At 48.5% G+C, this 14,743-nt stretch overlaps 1 protein-coding gene across 2 annotated transcripts in view; it reads right to left on the minus strand.

The window, feature by feature from the left end:
* LOC135210882 (mitochondrial import inner membrane translocase subunit Tim17-B-like) overlaps positions 1–11,535 on the minus strand; it is a 114,720-nt gene extending 103,185 nt beyond the window's left edge. The window contains exon 1 of one of the 2 annotated variants that reach the window (XM_064243808.1): positions 11,321–11,535. In XM_064243808.1, coding sequence (XP_064099878.1) covers positions 11,321–11,330 — 10 coding nt within the window. In that variant the 5' untranslated portion in view covers positions 11,331–11,535. The remainder of the gene's footprint in view (positions 1–11,320) is intronic. The other variant, XM_064243807.1, reaches the window with a different exon arrangement.
* Positions 11,536–14,743: the final 3,208 nt, after the last annotated feature.

Genomic DNA, 14,743 nt, shown 5'->3' on the forward strand with positions numbered 1-14,743 from the left:
TCCGTTTCCAATGACGCTTCGCGTCTAAAAGACGTCTTACGTCTCTCTGGCGTTACGAAACTCTCGTAAGCACCTGTTCTCGCTCTCGAACTAGACGCTTCTGTAAGACGTTTAGCCGTTTCCCGTCTGTATGACGCTTCTCGTTGAACAGGTGAGAGAGGACGAGACTTCTTAATTGGAAGCGTCACGTCCTTCCGACGTGGCGCTAAAACTCCCACTAGAGATGACAGTTGCTCTTGAACTGCCATAATGATCTTTCTTGACGCTTCTCCCACGTCCAGTGCATGACGTCTTTCGTCATCACTCGGGGAGAGAAGAAGGAAAGGGTACTTCCGCGTACACTTCAGGGTGACGCTGACGCCCCCTTCGCTTTCTTGCTAGAAGACGGAGCGTCATCTGAGAAACGCTCTGGACTAGAATCTATGTCAGGCTTCATATGACGCTTCAGCGGTCTCGACAAGTTCGATTCCTTCCAACCCTCGTTTAGGTGAGGAGAGGGAGAGGACGAGAAACATCGCGAAGGACGCTTTTTCTATAGCGCCCTTGAGCCGCCTGCCACGAAGCAGAGCTAGCTGAAGGGACGTCTGACCGTTGGGGATTCCCCACAACCTCCTTAAGGCTTTCGACTTTCCTTCTCCTCTGGGCTTGTGAGCTTGGAAGAGGTCTAGGCCTGGGAGCGTCGCAGGGACGTCAAACGCCCCCCTCCTCCACAAAACTGGGAGAACTCACTTCACTGTAATGTCACTTTCACTTTCACTAGCCTTACCTTTGAAGTCAGCCATCTTGGACTTCATGTCTCTAATTGTAGCTTTCAGATTGGCGATTTCCGATGCCGAATCCGAAAAAGCACTCTGAGAATGAGATACATAGGGAGAATCTACATCAGTAGGATTAGAATTATCAGTGAAAGGCTCAATAGGCCTTGAACTCACACCTTTCAATCGTCTAATTCTATCCCTCTCTAACTTCTTCAAATAAGAAGTCAAAGTCTTCCACTCTTCTGCATTCAATCCCTCGCATTCCTTACAAGTATTAATAGCAGAACACTGAAACCCCCTACATTTACGGCATACAGTGTGAGGATCAACCGAAGCTTTCGGTATCCTCACCCTGCAGCCTACATTCACACACATTCTCACACTCACATTAGAATCAGACATACTGAGAAAATCCAAAAGAGTTATTCCAAAAACAGTCCACTGTAGCGAATGCCAAAACACGATCCAATACGTCACCAAAAAGCCGAAAAGAAAAACGATGATCAAAGGATGAAAAATGAATCTAAGTCAGGAGGTAATAACAACAATGTTGATACACCGGCGACAGAGGAAAATATGATAGAAAACGGGGATGGTTCCTAGTCCTGCCGCCCAGGGCAGGCCGGTAGATCACCTGACCTACCTGTAGCGAGTGGCGCGAAATTTGAATTTCTGTCGGGGACGACGGAGTCTTAGCTATGTATATATCTGACAGGTAAGTTGATTGTATGAAATCTAAGCATAAACCTACTACTACTTCAATTATGGGGGATCCCATGGGAAACGGGGTTTTTTGGGTGGGGGAGGAGGAGGAAAAAATGATTTTCGGGGCACTACTAAACCTAATACACCCCACCTAACCTTACCTAGGCCCTGTACCCCTACCTAGGCCTAGCAGGGGGGCTCCGCCCCCCTCGCGACCCCCCCTTAAGGCCACAGTGATTTTCGGGGGCACTACCGAACCTAATACAACCACCTAACCTTACCTAGGGCCCTGTACCCCTACCTAGGCTTAGCGGGGGGGCTCCGCCCCCCTGCGACCCCCCCTTAAGGCCAGTACCTAACATCCATCAAACCAAATCCAAAGTGATGGTACTGCTGTATACATCGTTATACTACCACCATTATAATATACTCTATAAATTAATGAAGCTTACCTTAAACTGTTGGTTGATAAAAATGTGCTGCTGCTTTGAGGGAAAACGTGAAGCCGTTGCAAGGTTCCCTGACATGCAACTTAAAGTAGGAAGTGGCCAGGTACCCGACGACCACATTGCACTGCAAACAATCGGTAGGAAATCGAAGGTCTGTCAAAATTAATGCCAGAAGGGCCAGCCACTACCTCTGCCATAGGTACAGGAAGACAAAATGCCGTTTTTTGCTTCATTATTCGAGTATTCAGTCAAACAAGGATACCAGTGGACACTAGACAGGTAACTTTATTACTCCGCTGAAATGCTAGTGAAACTTAGTTTTCGACTCAAGTCATTCGTAATTGGTTATGAAACCCATGACGTCATAACGATGTCACACCTCTCAGCCAATAATGAGTAACTGGAACTGCTTTTGTTTGCGTAAGAAAGTAAGTTAGAGGGCTCATTAAAAGTAAACATTACCGTAGAGGAAACACCTCTCCCGACTTAGGAAAAATTCGAGGTAAAAACTTAATCTTTTTTTTTCTCTGTAAGTATGCATTAGCGACAATAATGTATTGAGAAGAAGTGTTTTGTTATCACGTGCTTTACTCGGGAAAAATATCAATATAATAGATTTCCCATAATGGTTTGAAACTGTAATAATACCTGTTATTTAATTCATGTCTATTATCCCTTTTTTGCAACCAAATTAACCCCCAAAAATTACAAATGTTTCGGATGTATAGTACTTACGAGCAGATGACGTGAGGAAAAATGACTCATCGTTGCCAATCTAGTGGAGCGTCACACATACGCCGATGCATTTACAAACTGTTTTGATGAATTCTAGTTGTCATAGTAATGCAGTAATGATAACATTGTTGTAATATGTACGTATAGGCTATATATAATACAAATAGATACGCTAATTTCATTTATTTCCCCGGTTTTGTGTAAGTCTTATAGGTACCTAGTTTGGAGGGTAAACACATACCAATTGACAACACTGATAAACAATTGAAGAGCGCAAAACGCCGCAAAGAATGCCGTAGTCCCCTTGAATAAGTGCTGGTAAGAGGTTGGTTTACGATTGTTGTGATGAAAGTGCCCCAGCGTCTATGGGTACAAGTGGTGTGCAGATTTAGCACAGGAAATGGGAAGTTTGTTGACACAAGCGACTCCGTAAACATCAAGATGGCGTCAATCTTCGAAACATTTTTAGTTGTAGCCTAAGTAAAAATTTCTAAAGCGTTTTGGTGAGATTTCCACTGCCGTAGCCACCCTTTTCACTACCCTCTGTTTAAATCTTAAAATTTGGCCTTAATATGACAATTTGTCGAAAATTGCATTTTTCCTAACTATACAAACCTGAGGTCCTTTAACAATAGGAAGTAGCTAGCGGCAGCTGGAACGGTCGTAAGCTTCGAACAAGGGGAGAACGGTAGTTAACTGCTTGTCCGATCGTCGCGCGCCGCGCGACTGGGAGGTAAACAAATCACTTTTGCTTTTGGCCCATGCAAAATACGCAGAGTGAGGGGTGGCATGAGGAGGGACTATATGTAAAGGACCTCAGGTTTGTATAGTTAGGAAAAATGCAATTTTCGACAAATTGTCATTTGTTCCGATACGTAATACAAACCATTGCGGTCCTTTAACAATAGGAAGACTCAACTTCTTGGTGGAGGAATCTGAGTCTTTTTGATGAACAGACTGGTTGTTCGTCCATCCCTGGAATGCCTCCCTGGTCGTAAGAGCGAGGGAGGGATCCAAGCCTCTGTCCGATTGATCGGGGTGTGCACCGCAGGATCAATGGTCAGACCTCTGGGCCGAGTACTAAGAGAGAGGCAAGCGTATCTCTTTGTACCAGCATTGTAAGAACTTTTTCCTTTACATGAGCAAATGTAAAGTAATGGGTTTGTCTCATGTCGGCATCCACTTTCTCCCCCTTGTTGGAGAAAGTGGTGGATATTTACTCCTATCTCAGGTTAAAGAGGTAGGATGGAGCTCTGTTGAATAGCTTACCTGCATCTGACTCCCTTCCAGCAAAGTAACGACCGTATCCTCTGCCCACAGGTAGAGGTAGAAAAGATGGTGAAGAGAAAGCCAGTCACTCTCTCATTCACGCATTCATTCTCCCAGTCATACCAGGAATCGATGCTGTTCTGCCTGCTCGGGTGCTGGGTAAGCTTACACGTGTTGAGCAGCCACCACAGGTCCCAAGGAAAAAGTATCCAAGGACTTGTGGGCAATATCCCGAAGGTAGTAAGGACGTGAAGGTGGTCTGGTTGGCCCAGACACCTGCCTTCAGGACCTGCGCCAGGAGGAGAAGTTTGCTTACGGAACGCTAAGGAGGGTCCGATACCTCTGACTTCGTGGGCTCTCGGACGGAGCGTACGGATGTCGTCGCTACCATCAGCTTCGTACGCTCTCCTGATCACCTCACGCAGCCAGAAAGAAAGCGTGTTCTTGGAGACTTCTTTCTTGGTGACCCCAGTGCTAACGAAGAGGCGTCGACACTCAGGCCTGAGATGTCGAGTTCTCTTCAGATAGCGCCGTAGCGCCCTCACAGGACAAAGCAGCATCTCATCCGCATCATTATCGGTGAAGTCCAGGAGGGAGGGGATCGTGAAAGACTCGAACCTGTCGTCAGGGATCGACGGATTCTGAGTCTTAGCTACGAAGTTCGGGACGAAATCGAGCGTCACAGATCCCCAGCCTCTGGTATGTTTAACATCATAAGAAAGGCCATGTAGTTCCCCTACTCTCTTCCGCCGATGCCAGGGCCAGCAAGAAGAGGGTCTTGAGGGTCAGATCCCTGTCTGACGACTCTCGGAGTGGCTCGAAGGGTCTTCGAGTCAAACTCCTAAGTACGAGAGTCACATCCCACGCAGGGGGCCTGAGTTCCCTGGGTGGGCAAGACTTTCGAAGCTCCTCATTAGCAAGGATATCTCGAACGAATTCGAGATGTCCAGTCCCCTCAGTTTTAGGACGAGCGCCAGTGCTGCTCTATATCCTTAACTGTGGGTACTGAGAGGAGCTTCTCTCGGCGAAGAACACGAGGAAATCCGCTACCTGCTGAAGAGTGGCTCTGAGAGGAGACAGACCCTGTCTACGACACCAACCACAGAGACGGCCCACTTCCCCTGGTACACAGCTGCAGAGGACTGTCGGACGTGTCCAGCCATCTCTGTTGCTGCGCTACGAGAAAAGCCTCTCGTTCGCAAGAGATGGTGGATAACAGCCAGCCGTGAAGTTGAAGGGACTGGACTGCCTGTGGTACCGTTCTACGTGTGGCTGGGCTAGAAGGTTTGTGCCAAGTGGGTAGCTCTCTCGGTGCGTCCGCAAGAAGAGCCAGCAGGTCCGGATACCAAACGGCTTGTGGTCGTTTGGGAGCCACCAGGATCATTCTGAGATTGGGAGTGACCAGCGCTCGACTGAATCACTTTCCGAATCAGACCAGAAGGGAGGAAAGGCGTAAGCGAAGAGGTTGTCCCAGGGGTGTTGGAGAGCGTCCTCTGCAGCTGCCCATGGGTCCGGCACAGCCGAAAAGAAAACCTGAAGTTTTCTGTTGTGCCGGGTGGGGTGGCGAACAGGTCTACGACCTGGTCGCCCCCACAGGTTGAAGAGCCTTTCCGCCACGTCTTGGTTTGTAGAGACATTCCGGATCCCTATCACCTGATCCCGACGGCTGAGCTTGTCTGCTACTACATTCCTCTTGCCTGGAATGTAGCGTGCTGACAGCTCTATCGAGTGAGCCGTGGCCCACTCGTGCACCTGCACCGTCAACTGATGGAGCGGAAGAGACACTAGCCCCCCCTGCTTGTTGACATATGCCACTACTGTGGTGTTGTCGCACATCACACCACTGAGTGTCCCACCAAGCGGTCCTGAAACTCTTGGAGAGCGTTGAACGCCGCCTTGAGTTCCAGGACATTGATGTGAAGGTGCTTCTCGTGATGGTCCCACACACCTGCAGCCAGCAACTCCTCCAGGTGTGCGCCCCATCCCTCGGTCGATGCGTCTGAGAAAAAGAACGCATCTCCGGGGGGGGAGTGCGTATGGGCACTCTCTTAAGAGGTTCTTGTCGTTCGAGCCACCAGGCTAGGTCCTGCCTCACCTTGTCCGTGATAGCCACGGGAAAGTAAGGAGGATCCTTGGCCTGAGACCAACTCTCCCTTAGTCTCCACTGGAGAGACCGCAGGTGAAGACGCCCGTGAGGGACTAACTTCTCGAGTGACGACAGATGGCCGATCACGACTTGCCATTGCTGTTGCTGCCTGTTCCTGCCGAGGACAGGAACCGGCCGGCTGCCTCCCTGAATTTGCTGATACGCAAGTCTGCGGGAAAGACTTGCCCTGCTACCGTGTCTATCAGCATACCCAGGTACTTCATCTTCTGCTTGGGTTCGAGGTCGGACTTCTCGTAGTTTATCACGATCCCAGATCGCGACAAAACTTGAGGAGCCGATCTCTGTCCTGTAGCAACTGCGAGCGGGAGCTCGCCAGGACTAGCCAATCGTCGAGATACCTCAGAAGACGTATCCCGTGCGAATGGGCCCAAGCCGACACCAGAGTGAACACTCGCGTGAACACCTGTGGGGCGGTTTGAGAGACCGAAACAAAGTGCCCCTGAAATTGGTACACCGTCCCGTCGGAGATGAAGCGAGGTACTTTCTGGAGGACTGATGGATGGTATTTGAAAATACGCGTCTTCAGATCCACTGAACAAAGCATGAAATCGTTCCCCCTGATCGAGTCGAGCACTGAGCGTGCCGACTCCATCGTGAACCGCGTCGTGCGAACGAAGCGGTTCAGGAGAGAGGTCTATCACCGGACGCCAGCCCCCCGATGCCTTCTCCACTAGGAAGAGGCGGCTGTAAAAGCCCGGTGACTGGTCCTCCACGATTTCTACAGCTCGTTTCGCCAGCATGGTCTTGATCTCCTGTCGAAGAGCGTTGTCCTTTGTTGATCCCCGGACTAGGTCTGTAGATGGACCGGTTTTGGAGATGAGGGGGGGCCGAGACTCGAAGGGTAGTAGATATCCCTCCCGAAGGACGTCTACTATCAGTTCTCGGCGCCGTAGCGCTGCCAAGTCGCCCAATGGCTCGCTAGGCACCCCCCCACTTCCGCAGCAGGTGAGGGGGAACGCCGTCCCTAGCGTTTCCCTCCTCGTTTCGACTTCTTTCCAGCACCTCCTCGGGGAAAGGAGGGCTGGGAGGAGGGCTGGTTGCGGCCTCCTCTAGCAGAAGTTTGAAAACAAACAGCTGGAGTCTTCGCACGGGGTTTGGACGGTGCAAACCGTCTTTCGCCGCCGTGGAAGCGCTAGCCAAGCCTCTTTGTTTGGCCGCAGTTATCTCGAGGTTGCCCAGAAACCTTCGAGACTGCCTGGTGGACTAAGCGGTCACTCTCGTCAGTGCGCCGCCGTTCCACCGCAGCGTCCACCATCTCTCCAGGAAAGAGAGCTGGGGAACTCCTAAGAGGTCCATTTCGTAGCCCGAGTGCCGCTTCACCCGGCCCCCCCCCTTGGTCACTCGGGTAAGGACTGCGTCCCTACGTCGAAGAACCAAGTTGGCCCACAGGTTAGCAGTCTGATGGGCGAGGTAAGAGATTGCTCTTCCTCCAGACTGGCACAGTCTCCTGAAAGAAGCGTCGTCTTCGAGAGCAGAACTCCCAGAGCCGGCCGCTACTTTGGATATTGTGAGGGACCACAAATCCAACCAGGAAACTGCCTGGAATGCTGCCATAGCGGTTAGATTCCAGGGCAATTGCCTCCTGCTGCGGAGAACCATAAGTTCTCCGACAGGAGCTGCTGCAGGGACACACCTGGAGTCAGCCTCGCTAACTCCGGGTTAACCTGTTTCGGCAATATCGGGTCTTCTGATGGCTTAGAGGACCGTCCGGATTTTAGCGAGTCCTCCCGTCCGGAGACGAGATTCTCCACCTGATCCAGGACCGAGTCCGCAAGCTCCGATCGTGGCAACCCCATCATCAATTTTGGCTCCCTCTTGGGACCCCAAAATGATTCGAGCCGAGGGACGTGGTGGGCTCTTGCTGGTGGTAGCGGCGATCCTTCCGCAAGGTCATTATGCAGACGCATCAACTTAATGACCTCTGCGAAGTTCCTCTGTATCTCGGGCGTCACAGCGTCTTGTGGAGTAGGACCGTCCAGTCCCTCCAGCAAGAGCATATCCCTCGATACTCCTCCTTCAGAAGGAGGAACAGCGACAGACCCCTGACGGTCGCCTCCAACTACTTGCGCGTACGTTCTGGTCGGTCCTAAGACCGTGCCTGAGCCGCACGGCGTCATAGCTGGGTCACGAGCGGCGCACCTCTCGTGATCGCTCCTTGGTACCTCGCTCCTCCCCCCGGTATAGCCCGAGGAGGTTGAATGGTACAGGAGAGGCAGAACCTACGACCTCCCACCCCCCTCGCTCGCTGGCAGGACCAGCGTGCGTGGAGGGCTGCTGCTGATCGTCAACAACGCGGTGACGGTCGAGCAGCAGGCCTAGCCTTGCCGCTCGCCTGGGGCGATTGGCTCGGCTGAGAACGTCGAGACCGATCTCTAGCGTCAGGCGAGCTGCCGCTGGTCACCGTCCTCTCGCCCGTTCCCATCGGGAGCGGCGGACGGGTGACCTGCTGAGGCTTCCAACCCTTTTTCGCGTCGAGACCTGCCAGCGTCCTCTCGGCGCGTCAAACGCTGGTACCAGCCGTGGCTGGTACCCGCGGCCGTGGGGACCCCTCCTTCCTCGCCTCAACCCGTGGCCGGTCAGCGACCGTCACGTCAGCCCGAGCAGCCAGTTGATCGCTGCGAGAGCGTCCACTGGCCTGGCGAGAGTCGCGTGCACGACTCTCGCCAGTCTTCTGCTCCGCGCCGCTGTCTTGACGGCGAGCGAGCTCGGGCGTCAAAACTTTGGCTGGACGGTCCTCTTGGAAGAGCGTCCACTCGGTGCTTCTCGCGAACGAGAAGCGGCCCGACGGAACCTGGTTTAGCGGCAGAACCGCTAGCACCAGGTGAGGACGCACCAGCCGAGGCTGGTGCACCTCTGGTCCCCGTCGACTTCTTCTTTGCAGAAGAAGCGACGGGCCCCGTTCCCCCGAAGGAACAGGAGGGGACCAGCAGAAGAGCTCCCCAGCTCGCCTGTGCGAGCCGGGCCCTTAGAAGATCCCGAAGGAGTCTTCTTAGGGGGGGAGGAGGCAACCTTCTTCTTCTTCGGCTGTTTGGCCTTAGAAGTCGAAGGAGAAGGAGAGGCAGCAGACGACGAAGAAGACGATGAAGACGACGACGACACACCTTCTTCCTCTTCCTCTTCTTCTTCGCCAGGCTCCGCAGAACAGACGTCAGGTCTTCCATCCAGGAGGGAGCCGGGGCAGTTGCCGAAGCAACAGGGCCCGACTGCACCTGTCCGGAAAGACCTGAGCCTTGTGACAGCAACACCAGCAGCAGGAACAACGGGAACAGGTCCGGGAACAGCAGGAACGGCAGGAACATCTGAAAGGGAAAGTGCAGGCCGATCTGAAATGGAAAGAGTGGCTGGAACGGCAGCAGGTACGGCAGGCACGGCAGGTACCACGGGAGAGCCAGGCGTCCTGTCGGCAGTTACCGACATCCGTGGCACTGGCGGCAGGCAGGGGTCCAGGGGGGTACTCTTTGGGCAGCGGAAGTCCGGGGTCGGCAAAGGAAAAAATCCAGGTGGTGGTGGCACCGTCCTCCTTGGCACGGCAGCAATTGGTTGGTTTTTTTTGTATAGCCACCGTGGTGTCACCGACATTATATGGGCGTATATACCAGATGTGGTGGCATCTCATACGCTGGTGTCGTTATTGTGGTGGTAGTTGTGGTCACCGCACCATGAGTCGGTGAACCCCACCACAGCCGACCCCGCCAACCGCTGGAGCAACCCCTGGATTGCTGGGCACTTCCTTTGCAGTCCCAGCGACTCCCACACCTGTCCCAAGTCGGCCTTCGCTGATGGCACACCCTGCGGAGAACAATAGTCGGGTTAGTTGGAGGGGCTTCCTCACGCCCTGGGGAAGAGGGAGAACACCCCCCCAGAGCGTACGGAAGACCCCGAGATACAGCTGTACGTCCGGGTAGGGGGGCGGGCGCTCCTCCACACTCGACGGATCGAGAGAGGAAAAGGACTCCGCTACCCCCCCCGCAGGGAGGGGAAGGCGCGAAACGTGGGGGCTGGCCGGGGGGCAGGAAATAGGACGAAGTGTCCGTCACCAAAGGGAGTCACTGGACTTTCCGATGACTTCTTGGCCGGCCTAAGTCTCTTCCTGCCCTCGTACAGCACCCACTGCGCCTCGGACCAATTAACACAAGTGACACAAGGTTCGTTGCGGGAGGCACTCTCGCCCCCGGCAACGAGTACAAACCTCATGGGGGTCCACATCAACGATGACCTGAACCCTCCACATCTACGCCCCTCCAGCCCGGGACACACTCTACGGGCGACTGGAGGGCGCGGTGAAATCTCGATCTCTTCCAATTCACTCATTGCAAGTTATCAATAGAATTGTAAAAGTACTTACAGTCACTCCTGATTTATACAGAAAGAGAAGCAAATACTCAAAGTGAAAGCAAACGACAAAGCGGGCAGAGCGATGGCGAACACGTCCTTCCCACATACGGCCGAAAGCAAAAGTGATTTGTTTACCTCCCAGTCGCGCGGCGCGCGACGATCGGACCAAGCGAGTTAACTACCGTTCTCACCCCTTGTTCGAAGCTTACGACCGTTCCAGCTGCCGCTAGCTACTTCCTATTGTTAAAGGACCGATGGTTTGTATTACGTATCGGAACAATTCTAACTTTGGAGAAAATACTTAGCTACTTCGAAAGGAGAGTAGAGGTCTTTAGCTCCGTTTCTCACCAACAACAAGTCGCGACTGATGCCCATCTCCTGTGTCAGGACGCGTTATAATGTACTTTTTCGGGGGGTGGCAAGCGTTGAATGTAGGTGGCCTGTTTGGCCTGCTGTGATGTTTTACCCTACTACTTCAAAAGGAGAGTAGAGGTCTCGAGCTCTTGCTGTCACCACCAACAACTCGTGACTGGTGCCCATCTCCGGCGTCAGGACGTGTTAAGTACTTTTTCGGAGGGTGGATCTACAAGCGGTGGAAACTGGGTGAGCTAGTCCAGTCGGTTGTTCTCCCTAGTACTTTTTCGGGTAGGTGGTCGCCTATGGTAGCGGTCGCCCATTCGGTATTTCACCCTTGTACCTACCTTTTATATAGTAGTAAAGGTACATCTATTATATATAATTTATATATAAATATATATATATATATATATATATATAGATATATATATATATATATATATATATATATATACCTATATAGGCTACTAGTAGGTAATAGGCTACTATTACATAATGCAGAAACATCCTAGCCTATAGCCTAGTACCTAAGAGAGAGAACTTACCACGGTTCATTCGCGTACTCCTCCATGTCTGTTCACAAACCTCCTGCTTTCTTAAAGATTATCCTCGATGTTGTTGAGTGAAAATAGGATCCCAAAGGCTAAAATGCAACCCTCTTTCGATATATCAACACAAGCAGAACGTTTTTCCCCCTGGTTGCGTGATGGTCCAGGTGATTACTTTCCGGCCATTCGTTCCCACACGTTCAGTGCCAGGCCGCGAAATAGCGATTAGTAAACAATGCTGTTTCTCCACCCGAAAGCCACTACAAATATTTAGAAATACCTAATTCATCAACTATTGTTACAAAGCCGATACTCTGTCATTTACCAGAGCTTAAAAAGATATGGTAAAAGATATGGTAAAAGTCTGCTATTATTCGTATTTTAAGGTGTTAATTTTGATTTTGATGTTTCTCAGTTTGTTCTCTGATCTCGGGTCTTCTGCAATTTTAAGGTGTCAATTTTGTTTTTGATATTTCTCAGTTTGTTCTCTGATCTCGGGTCTTCTGCAATTGTACACTCTCGACGTGGTTCGGAAGTCACGTAAAGCCGTTGGTCCCGTTGCTGAATAACCACCGGTTCCATGCAACGTAAAAACACCATACAAACAAACAAATCTGCAATTGTAGTACTTGGGTATGACTAATTACCGAATAGAATTACGAGTCATTATAAATTAGCTAATATGCTATACACCATGTCACGCTGGTGGAGAGTCCAGGCAGGGCACGCTGCATTAGGATAAGAACATTTTGAGCAGGCCACAACCATTGCCGTTTAAAGTATCTAGAAGGCAATGCCACAACCCGCAGAAACAGTTTAACTCATTTGCTAAGCTCTTCTGCAGTTTTTTTCCCAAATTTAGACTGAATATACAGAATTATCTAATATTTGTGACTGCTGATATTGATGAATGGAGGACGGCATGTTTCATTGAAAATGTCATCTTTTAAAGATAAATAAATAACTACTGACAGAGAGACGAGAGGGTGGCGGTAGATGATACAAAGTTCAAAGGCAGAATTTAGCAGACAATTTGATTAACATGTATTTGGGATTCAAGATTTTCAGTACTTTTATATTCTATGAACTTCTCATATACTCAGACACCAAAATACAACCTTAAGTTGAATATATATATTGCTGGTTTTTATTCAGCACTTTCACTGAATTTTTTTTTTATAAAAAAAATGTCACTGACTTAATTGAAACCAATAAAATTCATTAGTATGTTCTGAAGTATAATAAATGATAGGGTATGTGCTTCAAGTGAAAATAGCATTTTAGATTTGCAGTTTTCATTATATATTTTGAGAATGTCATATATAGATAAATATTACACTGAATACAACTCAATAGAAAATGTGTTGGGTAATAATATAAAAAGTTTAGAATTTCCAAAATTATTTTGATATTTACAAAGTTATTTCTTTTTATAAAGTGTTTGCAGGAATTATCTTATTTTCTCTTGTTTTATATCATTATATCTTGCCAATTAACGGAGCCTGCAGGGGAGTTAAAATGATCACAAAGGTGATCTCGTTGAATCACGGTTCCTCTCTCATGGCTTGGGAGAGTTAAAGTTTTGTCAGACTTCAGGTGACCAGGTATAGCCTCGTGTCACCGAATGTTCTTGGTCTGCCTCATTCGTGGAAGGAGATCTTGTTGGAATTAAGTTGTGCAACAAACAAGCAGCCAACACCACAGACTCAATACGGTCATGTTGAAGATTTATGCCGGTGTGAAAGACTGAATCTGTGGAAGAGAAATGGAAAATATTGATTTTATTATGAGATGGTATATAAAAGGTATTTCATGTTAGATACGTATTTCTGTTAAAAATGGTGCTTCATATGATTAAACTTTTAAACAAGCAAACCAAATAAAGACTATAATATTTGTGAATAATATCTGCATGCTTGCTAGTATACTAAAGGCATTCTCCACATGCACGTCTTGCCCTGCTCAGTCGGCAATCAAAGATGCGCTCATGTGCTGTCAGATTTCGTGCAGGGTATGTAACCTTTCTCGTCTCTTCTTTCTAAGGAGGGCCACATCCAGCATCTGCTTCGTTTCTTTTGGTTCTTGTGCTTTCTTTCCTGCAATATTTTTATTACCTGGGGGATAGTGATGATCCAACATGGCCAGTGGTAATTCAGGATCATCTACGTTATTTAGTGCCAAGTTTAGATATTGCTTAGTCTTCACAATTTCCTGTTCGTCCATACCTGGTCACTGGAGGTCTGACGAAACTGTAAGTTTGTAACTCCCCCAAAACGTCAGAGAGGAACCATGACTGCAAGGCTCAACGAGATTTCGTGATTATTTTAACTACCCTGCAGGCTCCGTTAATTGGCAAGATACAGTGATATAAAACAAGAAGAGCAATAAGATCATTCCTATAAATACTTTATAAAATTAAATAGAAATAACTTTGTAAACAAAATAAATGTGGAAATTCTAAAATATTTGTATTATTACCCAAAACATTTCCTTGTGAGTTGTATTCAGTGTAATATTCATCTATGCATGACATTCTTAAAGTATATGTCCTTGTGGTGGAGGGGTGTAAGAATACTGCTACTGTAAGTCCTGCATGTCGTAAAAGGCAACTGAAAGGACAACTGCTGACTTGCAGTCTTACTTATTAGTGAAAGGCTAGGCCCACCGCCAATAACTGTGGTTGATGACAGTCAGGGAATGCCGTCGTATAAAATACTTTTGCCAAACAATAAACCATGCTTGATGAGAAGGCACATCAGGCAACCGACCTCATAATATAGGGATAACGGTGGAAAAGTCGAAGAAGACAATTTTCAAAGTGTGTGTGTGTGTGTGTGTGTGTGTGTGTGTATATATATATATATATATATAAATATATATATATACATATATATATATATATATATATATATATATATATATATATAACTTAAGGTTGTACTTTGGAGTCAAAGTAGATTAGAAGTTCACAGAGCATATAAGTAATGAAAATCTTGAACCCTAAATATATGTTAATCAAAACATAAAAATAAAGGCAGCTTTGTCTACTAAATTCTGCCTTCGACCTTTATATATATATATATATATATATATATATATATATATATATATATATATATATATATATATATATATATATATATAGCTGAAAACGCATGTGTCACAATGTGGCTACTGCAATCCCTCTCCCCACAGGTTGAGGGGTTGCCAAGTATATCGCATATATCAAAATGGACACCGTATGTCAAAATTGCTACCTATATCTGCTGTATTCACATTACATATGTCAAAAGAGCTATACATATGTCGAAAGAGCTCTCGGGTACGTCGGCATGACATGGAGACTTGACAGGTGTAGCTCAACTGCGATAACTACATGCAACAGCTATTTGTCGCGATCACTTGGCGGATGTCATGAAA

Source organism: Macrobrachium nipponense, chromosome 4 (assembly GCF_015104395.2).
Source record: "Macrobrachium nipponense isolate FS-2020 chromosome 4, ASM1510439v2, whole genome shotgun sequence".
NCBI classification, from domain to species: domain Eukaryota; kingdom Metazoa; phylum Arthropoda; class Malacostraca; order Decapoda; family Palaemonidae; genus Macrobrachium; species Macrobrachium nipponense.